At 35.1% G+C, this 13,177-nt stretch overlaps 1 protein-coding gene across 1 annotated transcript in view; it reads right to left on the reverse strand.

Annotated features, from left to right (window-relative positions):
• Nucleotides 1-13,177, reverse strand: part of galk1 (galactokinase 1) — a 31,860-nt gene that overhangs the window by 18,100 nt on the left and 583 nt on the right. Inside the window, exons 2-4 of the mRNA XM_061709169.1 lie at nt 12,803-13,034; nt 4,025-4,175; nt 849-1,011 (exon numbers count right to left, since the gene is read on the reverse strand). Of these exons, the coding sequence (XP_061565153.1) occupies nt 849-1,011; nt 4,025-4,175; nt 12,803-13,034 (546 nt within the window). The remainder of the gene's footprint in view (nt 1-848; nt 1,012-4,024; nt 4,176-12,802; nt 13,035-13,177) is intronic.

The following is a 13,177-nucleotide window of genomic DNA, read 5'->3' on the forward strand; positions in this document are numbered from 1 at the left end:
AGCGATCCCATTAGCGATCCTGTTAGCGGTCCCGTTAGCTCTTCTGTTAGTGGTTCTGTTAGCCTATTACCTATTTTCTGTAATATCTTTTGAATGGTTTGACATAGAGAGTCATGGGTGGTGTCATTGGACTCGGTATTTAGTCCTTCACCTTTATTGCTTGTAAAATGTACACAAATGTGCAGCAGCCCGGCGTGGCACTCTCGAAATTTCTGCGAGGAAATTGTCTAGTTTTTTAGTTCAAATTGTATAAAATAGTGGGGTGGGGTATGGTATATATATATACATATCTATATATATATATATATATATATATATATATATATATGTATATATATATATATATATATATATATATATATATATAGTATAATATAGTATAGTATAGTATAATGTAATATAGTATAGTATAATATAGTATAGTATAATATAGTATAATGTAATATAGTATAGTATAGTATAATATAGTATAGTATAATGTAATATAGTATAGTATAATATAGTATAGTATAGTATAATGTAATATAGTATAGTATAATATAGTATAGTATAGTATAATATAGTATAGTATAGTATAATGTAATATAGTATAGTATAATATAGTATAGTATAGTATAATGTAATATAGTATAGTATAATATAGTATAGTATAGTATGGTATGGTATAGTGATAATTTGTTCAACTTTTCACAGCAGAATTTACTGATCTGGGGTCAGTTTCACAAAGCAGCTTGTGTTGAGCCTGAACCCCAGGAGACATTAGTGATTCATCAAAACTGGTGCTACCAGTCCCAGATCCAGTACCAAGACCAGTACCACACCCGTATCCAGCTGAGAGTGGTGGTTACCTGGATGTGCTGCATGGTTCTGTCCACGGCCTGGACCCGGACCAGGGAGACGGTGCAGCCCCCGAATCCTCCCCCGGTCATGCGGCTGCCGTAGACGCCGTCCACCTGCAGGGCTGCAGAAACCAGCTGGTCCAGCTCCGGGCAGCTCACCTCGTACAGATCTCTGGAAGAGACGGGGGGTTAGTACCAGTACCAGGAAGAACTGGTACCAGGAAGAGCTGGTACCAGTACCAGGAAGAGCTGGTACCAGTACCAGTACCAGGAAGAGCTGGTACCGGTACCAGGAAGAGCTGGTACTGGTACTTTAAACGGTTCCGGGGTCCAGTACCTCAGACACTTCTGGGTAGGGGTGTAACTATATATCTGGCCACGGAATTTCGCGATACAAAAACGTCACATACGTGTCGTGGAGGTGACGAACTGTAGCTGATATTGGGTTATTAATATTAATATATTGTGTTTACTAGGAATGGGTGATATTTCACCGTTCACGATAAACCGAAAAATTCCCCACAGTAAGAATTTGTATCTCGCGGTAAAAACGATAAATTCCCGTTGATGATGTTTTTGTGTAAAGATGATTTATGGAAGGAAGGAAGGAAGGAAGGAAGGAAGGAAGAAAGAAAGAAAGAAAGAAAGAAAGAAAGAAAGAAAGAAAGAAAGAAAGAAAGAAAGAAAGAAAGAAAGAAAGAGAAGAAAGAAAGAAAGAAAGAAAGAAAGAAAGAAAGAAAGAAAGAAAGAAAGAAAGAAAGAAAGAAAGAAAGAAAGAAAGAAATGAGCCTGAAAGAAAGAAAGAAAGAAAGAAAGAAAGAAATGAGCCAGAAAGAAAGAAAGAAAGAAAGAAATGAGCCAGAAAGAAAGAAAGAAAGAAAGAAATGAGCCAGAAAGAAAGAAAGAAAGAAAGAAAGAAAGAAAAAATTAGCCAGAAAGAAAGAAAGAAAGAAAGAAAGAAAGAAAGAAAGAAAGGAAAGAAAGAAAGAAAGAAAGAAAGAAAGAAAGAAAAGAAAGAAAGAAGAAAGAAAGAAAGAAAGAAAGAAAGAAAGATAAATTCCCGTTGATGAGGTTTTTGTGTAACAAACATGGCGGATCTGAGAGTGTGATAGATTTATACAAAGGTGGAGTTGAATTGGTATTTTTTTTATCGTAATTTTTATCGTTATCAGGATAAATGCCAGAAATTATTGTGATACATTTTTTAGTCCATACCGCCCATCCCTATTGTTTACTAGTAACATCCTGTTGGTGCAGCGGGATCACGTGACGACCTCGACCCGCGGACCAAAATCTTCCTCCGCTCAGAAGAAACTAGTACCGTTTTGGTCCCGATCACGGGACTCTTGGGGGTTTTTAGCTCCGAACTTTTACTTCTAAGGTGAACATGAATCAATGTTTTTTATGATGTAAAGATTGTGTCGTCCCCAAAGGTGGAGGATGAAACGATAACGGGTTCACCTTACGGCCTCAGGCTGGAGCAGGTGAAGCTCTGAGCTCTGGCACAAGATAAATAACAGTCATGTTGCATTTGGAGTTTGGGACTTTTCATAGTTAATTTATCTTTATTTATTTATTTAATTTTAGTTGTTAAATTTCTGGAAAAGAAAAAAGTCGAAATGTTGAGAAAAAAGTCGAAATGTTTAGAAAAAAGTCGCAATTTTGAGAAAAAAGTCAAAATGTTGAGAAAAAGTCGCAATTTCGAGAAAAAAGTCGAAATGTTGAGAAAAAAGTCAAAATGTTGAGAAAAAAAAATCGAAATGTCAAGAAAAAAAAATCGAAATGTCGAGATTAATATTGAAGTATAATTTCGAGAAAAAGTCGAAATGTTGAGAAAAAAGTCGAAATGTTGAGAAAAAACAGTCATGTTGCATTTTGAGTTTGGGACTCTTCATAGTTTATTTATTTACTTTTATTTATTTATTTATTTATTTATTTTAGTTGTTAAATTTCTAGAAAAGAAAAAAGTCAAGTCATACATGAGAGAAACTATTCAGTTTGTGGCAAAATATTTGTACTTGTATGAAACTGAAGATCATAATGCAAACCTGACATTTACTTTTAGTTCAGTTTGTGGAAAATGGTTGGCCTGGCTTTCTCTTTAAAACTTAAACAGTTATAAATCATTACAAACTGGAACAATAGGGCAAACGTACAGCATTGTTTTGTATTTGTAGTGATGCACCGATTGTTCGGTAACCGAAATTGTTCGGCCGAAAATGGCAAAAAAACACTTTCGGTGTTCGGTGGAATAAGTGGGAAAAAAACCGAACAATTAATAACGGCGTTGTAAAATAAGGAAATAGACTGGCCGCTCCGTAACTGTTGCGCACCACATAAATAGTTGGCCAACCAAAAACTAACCACATAACGCTCCCCGTAATGGTTGCGCAACACATAAATAGTTGGCCAACCAAAAACTAACCACATAAGAATTCTACCTAACATTCACCAGCAGGTGGAACCAAAACAACATAAATCAATCTATTACAGGTGCGTTTAGACGAGGAAATCAAACGTGGAAGAGCGTGGAGTGAAGTGGTGCAAACATGTCAGCAGTGTGGAAGTATTTTAGAGAGGCAAAGAATAATACAAGAATGGCTGTTTGCAATGAATGTTCTGCTCAAATATCTAGAGGGGAAACATCTGCAAAGTCTTTCAGCTACAAGTTTGATTTATCATTTGAAATGATAAAAAACCCTGAGCGCTTTAATGCATTTTTATTGTTTTAAGGCCTATGTTACAATGTTCAGTCAGTTAAGCCTAACGTAAGCTCAAAGATGGCCAAAAAATGTATTTTGCTAATTTATTTATTTTAAGTTATTGTTCTTTGCTGGTATAATGTCTGCTGGAATATTTAAGAAATGCTGGGAAATTAAAAAATGTTCAGTTTTTTATGTTCAACAAATGTTTTCTACCTTAATTTATAAAAAGATTTTTTCTTTAAAAGCATGCCTAAATCAAATTTATTTGATTTATGCAATGGTAAAAAAATTGGCAAAATAAATGAAAAACTGCGAAGAACCATGTTCGGTATTGTTCGGTATTCGGCCAAGTGTTTATTATTATTTTCGGTTTCGGTTTCGGCCACAAATTTTCATTTCGGTGCATCACTACCTCAGACCGTTCTGGGTCCGGTTCCTCAGACCGTTCTGGGTCCGGTTCCTCCGGTTCCTCCCCCCTACCTGAGGGAGTTGTGGCTCTCCACCATGAGGCGGCCAAACTCTTCGTAGGCTCCTCTCTTCAGGGCGTCGGCCGCTCGTCTGGTTCTCTCAATCTCCTCGATGACGTGGCGAGCTCGTCGATAGATCACGTCATCCATCCGGTCCTTGGCTTCTGAAATGTAAGAACAGAATCAGGATAATGTTTAACATGGGTGTCTGGATCCACCGACCTCGCTGTCAGCAGCAATTCTCCAGGCTCCTCAAGTACCGGACTCTACATAGTAGGGATGGGCGGTGTGGACTAAAACATTTATCACGATCATTTCTGGCATTTATCCTGATAACGATAAAAATACCAATATAAAAACGTCATCAACGGGTATTTATCCTTCTTTCTTTCTTTCTTTCTTTCTTCTTTCTTTCTTTCTTTTCTTTCTTTCTTCTTTCTTTCTTTCTTTCTTTCTTATCTTTCTTTCTTTCTTTCTTCTTTCTTTCTTCTTTCTTTCTTTCTTTCTTTCTTTCTTTCTTTTTAGGCTAATTTCTTTCTTTCTTTCTTTCTTTCTTTTTAGGCTCATTTCTTTCTTTCTTTAGGCTCATTTGTTTCTTTCTTTCTTTCTTTCTTTCTTTCTTTTCTTTCTTTCTTCTTTCTTTCTTTCTTTCTTTCTCTTTCGGCTCATTTCTTTCTTTCTTCTTCTTTCTTTCTTTTTTAGGCTCATTTCTTTCTTTCTTTCTTTCTTTCTTTCTTTCTTTTCTTTCTTTCTTTCTTTCTTCTTTTTTAGGCTCATTTCTTTCTTTCTTTCTTTTAGGCTCATTTCTTTCTTTCTTTCTTTCTTTCTTTTAGGCTCATTTCTTTCTTTCTTTCTTTCTTTCTTCTCTTCTTCTTTCTTTCTTTCTTTCTTTCTTTTAGGCTCATTTCTTTTCTTTCTTTCTTTCTTTCTTTTTAGGCTCATTTCTTTCTTTCTTTAGCTCATTTCTTTCTTTCTTTCTTTCTTTTCTTCTTCTTTTCTTCTTTCTTTCTTTCTCTTTCGGCTCATTTCTTTCTTTCTTTCTTTCTTTCTTTCTTTTTTTAGGCTCATTTCTTTCTTTCTTTCTTTCTTTCTTTCTTTCTTTCTTTTTTTAGGCTCATTTCTTTCTTTCTTTCTTTCTTTCTTTTTTTAGGCTCACCTTCTTTCTTTCTTTCTTTCTTTCTTTCTTTCTTTCTTTCTTTCTTTCTTTCTTCTTTCTTTCTTTCTTTCTAGGCTCATTTCTTTCTTTCTTTTTAGGCTCATTTCTTTCTTTCTTCTTTCTTTCTTTCTTTCTTTTTAGGCTCATTCTTTCTTTCTTTCTTTTTAGGCTCATTTCTTTCTTTCCTTCTTTCTTTCTTTCTTTCTTTCTTTTTAGGCTCATTTCTTTCTTTCTTTCTTTCTTTTTAGGCTCATTTCTTTCCTTCTTCTTCTTTCTTTCTTCTTTCTTTCTTTCTTTCTAGGCTCATTTCTTTCTTTCTTTCTTTCTTTCTTTCTTTCTTTCTTTCTTTTAGGCTCATTTCTTTCTTTCTTTCTTTCTTTCTTTCTTTTTTTAGGCTCATTTCTTTCTTTCCTTCTTTCTTTCTTTTTAGGCTCATTTCTTTCTTTCTTTCTTTCTTTTTAGGCTCATTTCTTTCTTTCTTTCTTTTCTTTCTTTCTTTCTCTTCTTTCTTTCTTTCTTTTTAGGCTCATTTCTTTCTTTCTTTCTTTCTTTCTTTTTAGGCTCATTCTTTCTTTCTTTCTTTTTAGGCTCATTTCTTTCTTTCTTTCTTTTAGGCTCATTTCTTTCTTTCTTTCTTTCTTTCTTTTTAGGCTCATTTCTTTCTTTCTTTCTTTCTTTCTTTTTAGGCTCATTTCTTTCTTTCTTTCTTTCTTCTTTTCTTTCTTTCTTTCTTTCTTTTTTAGGCTCATTTCTTTCTTTCTTTCTTTCTTTCTTTTTAGGCTCATTTCTTTCTTTCTTTCTTTCTTTCTTTCCTTCTTTCTTTCTTTTTAGGCTCATTTCTTTCTTTCTTTCTTTTTAGGCTCATTTCTTTCTTTCTTTCTTTCTTTCTTTTAGGCTCATTTCTTTCTTTCTTTCTTTCTTTCTTTCTTTCTTTCTAGGCTCATTCTTTCTTTCTTTTAGGCTCATTTCTTTCTTTCTTTTAGGCTCATTTCTTTCTTTCTTTTTTAGGGCTCATTTCTTCCTTCCTTCCTTCCTTTCCTTCCTTCCTTCCTTCCTTCCTTCCTTCCTTCCTTCCTTCCTTCCTTCCTTCCTTCCTTCCTTCTTCGATAAATCATCTTTACACAAAAACGTCATTAACGGGAATTTATCGTTTTTACCGTGAGATACAAATTCTTACCGTGGAATTGTTTTGACGGTTTATCGTGAACGGTAAAATATCGCCCATTCCTACCACATAGGAACTTATTTCAGCCCCTGAGAAGTTCCTGAAACCTCACCATGCAGGGTTGTAACTGCTAACGGGCCCAGACACCCAAACTCAGGGAGGCTTGTATAAATAAATGCTTCCTGTTTTATATCAGGAGCATTTGTCCAAGTGACTTACAACAACCAAGCTACAGTAACATAGCACATCACAAAAGTAGGTGTAGAAAAGAAAGTACTTAAATAAGTGCAGCTGAGACTGAAGTTGCTTTCGTCACGACAATTATGACTAGGAATGGGTGATATTTCACCGTTCACGATTTACCGTCAAAAAATTCCCCACGGTAAGAATTTGTATCTCACGGTAAAAACGATAAATTCCCGTTGATGAAGTTTTTGTGTAAAACTGATTTATGGTTCTGTGTTAAATCCACGCACAACGTACAGGAAGGAAGGAAGGAAGGAAGGAAGGAAGGAAGGAAGGAAGGAAGGAAGGAAGGAAGGAAGGAAGGAAGGAAGGAAGGAAGGAAGGAAGGAAGGAAGGAAGGAAGGAAGGAAGGAAGGAAGGAAGGAAGGAAGGAAGAAGGAAATGAGCCTGAAAGAAAGAAAGATAGAAATGAGCCAGAAAGAAAGAAAGAAAGAAAGAAAGAAAGAGATAAATTCCGGTTGATGAGTTTTTTGTGTAACAAACATGGCGGATGTGATAGATTTATAGTTAAAAAGATGAAGTTGAATTGGTATTTTTTTTATCGTCATTTTTATCGTTATCGCATAAATGCCAGAAATTATCATGATACATTTTTTAGTCCATACCGCCCAGCCCTAATGATGACTAAATATCTTCGTCAACGAACCTTTATCACCTGAGGAAACGAGACGCAACGAAAATGCTGGTCATGTAACGATAACATTGAATATATAATATATCATAGAGGAATAAAAACCAGACTAAAATGTAGATTACAAAATAAAAAAAGGATCCTAATCATGAGAGTTCAACGTAGATCTGGGAATCATCTGCATAAGCTTTGACTAGAGACCTGAAGATGATGGAGAGTCTGGAACAGGAGGAGCTCCAGAACTGCTCCCTGTGGGACTACGGTTGTCTTGGTGTTTCTTAAAGATTCATATTCAAAACTGTTACCACGTAACAGACTCATTAGGAGGAAAGTTACTTTCATCAACCAAAATTGTGACTAAATATCGTCGTCAACAAACCTTTATCACCTGAGGAAAACGAGACGAGATGCAACGAAAATGCTGGTCATGTGACGATAACGATAATTAAATATATAATGTAATATCGTAGAGCAGGGGTCGGCAACCAGCGCTCTAGAGCCGCATGCGGCTCTTTAGCGCCGCCCTAGTGGCAATTTTTCAAAAATGTTTCACCTTTTTTTTCTTCTTTTTTTCTTCTCTTTTTATTTTTTTCCTTTTTTTCTTTTCTTTTTTTTCTTCTTTTCCTTTTTTAATTTGTTCTTCTTTTTTCCTTTTTTTTCTCTTTTTTTCTTCTTCTTCCTTTGCTTTTTAATCTTACATTTCAACTTTTTTCTCAACATTTCGATTTGGATCCACTTTCCTACATAGACGTGGAAAAGAAAACCCAATGTGTCGTTGACAAAGAAAAAATGGGGAGAAATGTGGGAAAATAAATATGTAGTAAACTCAAATGAGAGTCTTCTGTATCTGGAATGAATGAATTCTTGAGTCTATAAGGTAACAATAATATAATAATAAGATAACCTTGTTTGAATTGTAAAATGGGTTTGGCTAAATACAATCTTTGACTAAAACTAGACCAAAATGGACAATTCTGACTAAAATAAGACTAAAATGACTTTTAGTTGACTGAAACTTGAGACGACTAAAAGGAGAATGAACGTGACTAAAACTAATAAAAACTAAAATGATAGCTGGACCCAAACACTAGAATAAAATACGACTATCTGTGTTTGACGGCAGGTATTTTGTGTTATTTTATAACTTTGTTTTGGTTTAGTTTTTGTTTGTTGTTGTTTTTTTTTAAATTACATTTATTGGAAAGTGTTTTTTTTATAAATTGCGTATTTTTTTCTTTCTTTCTTCCTTTTTTTCCTTTTTTCTTCTTTTTTTTTTTCCTTTTTTCTCTTTTTTTTTCCTTTTTCCTTTCCTTTTTTTCTTGACATTCCAACTTTTTTCTCGACAATTCGACTTTTTCCTCAAAATTTTGACTTTTTCTCGACATTTCGACTTTTTTCTCAAAATTTTGACTTTTTTCTCTGACATTTCGACTTTTTTCTCAAAATTTGACTTTTTTCTTAAAATTTTGACTTTTTTCTCGACATTTCGACTTTTTTCTCGACATTTCGACTTTTTTCTCAAAATTTTGACTTTTTCTCGACATTTCGACTTTTTTCTCAAAGTGCATAATAATTCCCCCAATCCGACAATCTGTCGTGGAAAAAGAAAAAGATAAAAAACAAATTAGAGTCTTCTGTATCTGGAATGAATGTATTCTTGAGTCTATAAGGTAACAATAATATAATAATAAGATAAACCTTGTTTGAATTGTAAAATGGGTTTGGATAAATACAATCTTTGACTAAAATGGTCCTGGACAATTCTGACTAAAATTAGACTAAAATGACTTTTAGTCGACTGAAACTTGACACGACTAAAAGGAGAATGAACGTGACTAAACTAATAAAAACTAAAATGATAGCTGAACCCAAAGACTAGACTGAAACTAAAACTGACACAGGTTTTCAGGGAGGGAGGAATATTCTCATAAACTTACCACAGGGTTAGGATGTGGATTAGGGGGAGGGGCCGCGTCCTCGGCTGCAGCCCGAGTGCAGGATTTCCACAAAAGGCCTTTACAGATAAGACCCTGTTACTTTCCCCGGACAAAGAGCGTGTGTTGACTGGACGTGAGGGCTATCATTTCCTCCCCTGTGTCTGAAGCCGGGGGGGGAGTGAAGAGACGCCACCGAGTGGTACCGTGTAACCCAGGGGTGTCAAATGTGCAGCCCGAGAGAGATTCCAACGCAAAAAAACGAAATGTTAATTTACTAAAAAGGAAGGCATAAATAATTGCCATGAATCGCAGCATATCCGATAATATATTTCAAAAACACAAAAAACAAATATGTCTGGAGCCGCAAAAATGAAAAGTCTTGTATCAGCCTCAGAATGAAGGCAACACATGCTTGCATGTTTCTATATTAGTTATAACTGGGGGAGATTTATTTTCATTATGCACTTCGAGAAAAAAGTCCAAATTTCGAGAAAAAAATTTCGAAATGTCGAGACTAATGTTGAAGTACAATTTCGAGAAAAAAGTCAAAATGTTGAGGAAATAGTAAAAATTTCATGAAAAAAGTCAAAATGTCAAGAAAAAAGTCGAAATGTCGAGGAAATAAGTCAAAATTTCATGAAAAAAAGTCGAAATGTCGAGGAAATAAGTCAAAATTTCATGAAAAAAGTCGAAATGTCGAGATTAAAAAGGAAAGGGGAAAAAGAGAAAAAAAAGAAGAAAAAAGAAAAAAAGAAGAAAAAAGAAGAAAAAAGAAAAGAAAGAAAGAAGAAAAAGAGAAAAAAAGAAAAAAAGAAAAAAATAGAAAAAAAGGAAAAAAAGAGAAAAAAGGAAAACTAAGAAAAAAGAAGAAAAAAAATAAAAAAGAAATAAAGGAAAAAAAAAGGTCAACATTTTTGAAAAAGCTCCAGGAGCCACTAGGGCGGCGCTAAAGAGCCGCATGCGGCTCTAGAGCCACGGGTTGCCGACCCCTGATCTAAAACATGTAGGACAGGGTTGGACACCCATGCTGTATTCAACCATCAGGAAATCAAACCCCTGAAGGTGCAGCAGGCGGCCCGAGAGAGATTTCCAATGCAAAAAAATGAAATGTTAATTTACTAAAAAGGAAGGCATAAATAATTGCCATGAATCGCAGCATATCCGATAATATATTTCTTCTACAAATCCATCGTTATTCCACAAATAGAGCAGTTTTCAACATTTTTTTTTGTTTTCTAGAATGCATTTGCCGATTTTATTTCTTTGTAGACGGTCGTTTATTTTTATTAACTGACTACTATTATATATTTTCGCAGGAAAAATATCACTGCTAAAAAAGATGATAGAAGATATTTATTCAGAGAATTTCAGTTTTGAATACGAGGATAGTGACAAAATAAAACAGTTAAAACAGAAGTGCTGACTTTTTCGGCACACTGGTGTAAATATCCGCGCCAATTTTTAAAATAAATACACTTAATTGTACTGGAAAAATCTCTAAATCACAAAGAAACACTCTCGGATGTAATAAGAAAGATTTTGCTTTAATTAAATTTCCTATAAAAAAGCGAAATATAGAAAACACATACTTGTTTCTGTTTATCTTTGTAAAATGATATTAAAAATATCTTACATCATTTGAAAAAAAACAAGAAATTTCAAGAAAAGATCCTGAAGAAATATATTTTACATAATTAGAGTGTAAACAAAGTGATATTTCCTTTAAAATTAACTAAACTGATATTGGATTAGAAGATTTTCGCACCGTTTTTGTTATTTTGATGTGTGCGGCCCGCGAGAAAAAAATAGTTCAAATCCGGCCCGCCAAGCAAAATGAGTTTGACCCCCCCCCACCACCACGTAGTACAAATCTAAGTATGAGCGGTCTTTGGCCACGTCTACACATAGCCGGGTATTTACAAAAATAGATATTTCCCCATCATTTACACAAACTAGCTGTTAAGAATATCTGTTAAGGTGCTATGAGCAGCCAAACCTACAGGGGGCAGCGTAACGAGAAGATAAAGTCATGCTAGCCAATCAGAATCCTGGAAAAAAACATCAACAAATTACACGAGTAACTTCCAGTTACTTCCAAGATGAACGAGAGTCTTTGGTTTGGAGTGACAGAGAAGTGGAGTTACTTTTAAGTTTGACTTTAGAATATAAAACAGGAAAAATATAAGAAAATATTGACGGTTACAAACTAATTGTAAACACAGGTCGCACTCATGACGCTGGTGACGTTTCTGTCTCATAATGTGACGTTCTGAAGCCTAAATGTCCGTTTCCCTCCGTTTACAAGCAAACGTGAAGTCGGAGTTTTTGCAAATCTCCACTTTGGCCGGAGTTTTCAGGAATTATGGTTTTGGTGACTTTGAGCTTCGTTTTCGTGTAAACCGGGGGTCGGCAACCCGCGGCACTAGAGCTGCATGCTGCTCTTTAGCGCCGCCCTAGTGGCTCCTGGAGCTTTTTCAAAAATGTTTGAAAATGGAAATAGATGGGAGAGGGAAATATATTTTATAAAAATGAGACAAACATTCTTACGTTTCCAATGTTGTAAAAATGTGTAGAATAAACATTAAATTTCAACATTTCTGTTAATGAAGATTTGTACGGAAGAGTATCAGGGCCATGCAGGAGAAAAAAATGTTTGAGAGGCGAAGATTTTTCGAAATGTCGAGAAAAAGTCAAAATGTCGAGATTAATGTTGAAATACAATTTCAAGAATAATGTCGAAACTTTTTTTTTCTCGACATTTTGACTTTTTCTCGACATTTTGACTTTTTCTCAATATTTCGACTTTTTTTCTCGACACTTCGACTTTTTTCTCGAAATTTCAACTTTTTTCTCGACATTTTGACTTTTTTCTCAACATTACGGCTTTTTTCTAAACTTTTTCTCGAAATTCAGATTTTTTCTCAACATTTTGACTTTTTTCTCGAATTTAAACTTTTTTCTCGACATTTCGACTTTTTTCTCGACATTTCGACTTTTTTTCTCGACATTTTGACTTTTTTCTCGAAATTGTACTTCAACTTTAATTTGGACATTTTGACTTTTTTCTCAACATTTCATGCATAGTGCATAATGAAAGTGCATAATGAAAAATTTTTTTTTATTTTTCTCCTGCATGGCCCTGATCCATCCATAGATCTGCGTAACAAAAAGAGTCATGTGGAAAGACATTAGCAGCTACATTTGCAGCCGAGTAGCCAGTTCTAACTAATATAGATACATATAGCATGTGTTGCTTCATTTTAAAGCTTATACAAGACTTTTCATTTTTTGCGGCTCCAGACAATATTTGTTTTTTTTTTGTTTTTGGTCCAAAATGTTTGACAATTTTTTCTTCTTTTTTTCCCATTTTTTTCTCTTTTTTTTCTTTTTTCCTTTTTTTCTTCCTTTTTCCTTTCCTTTTTAATCTTGACATTTTGAATTTTTCGCGAAATTTGACTTTTTTCTCGACATTTCCACTTTTTTCTCGACATTTCCACTTTTATTTTCGAAGTGCATAATGAAAAAAAAAATCTTCCCCCAGTTCTAACTAAATAGAAACATGCAGCATGTGTTGCCTTCATTCTAAGGCTGATACAAGACTTTTCATTTTTTGTGCTCCAGACATATTGTTCAGGAGGTCAGAAAAGCAACAGCACCTTCCAGCATCTGCAGGGTGGCATCCCTCAGGCTGTCCCTCCCCAGCAGCGAGGCGGCCTCCTCGCACTGCCGCCGTCTCAGCGGGTACTCGCTGCTGCCCAGCGAGTGCTTCACGTTGGAGTCGGTGATGAGGAGGACGAGATCCGGATCCGAGAGGGGGACGGGGGTCGCCTCCAGAGACCTGAGTAACGTGGTGAAACAAACGATGAGAGGGGTTCTCCTGCTCCTCAACTCACAGACACCAGGGGGGGCAAACTAAGGAACAGAGTCTCTGTAAAGTAAATAATAAATAAACAGATGAGCAACAATGATCAATGGAGGAAAATAATGGATGAGCAAATGTGGCATACAAAAACAAATGCAGTGGTAAATGC

The sequence above is a fragment of the Cololabis saira genome, chromosome 19 (genome assembly GCF_033807715.1).
Source record: "Cololabis saira isolate AMF1-May2022 chromosome 19, fColSai1.1, whole genome shotgun sequence".
Classification (NCBI taxonomy): domain Eukaryota; kingdom Metazoa; phylum Chordata; class Actinopteri; order Beloniformes; family Belonidae; genus Cololabis; species Cololabis saira.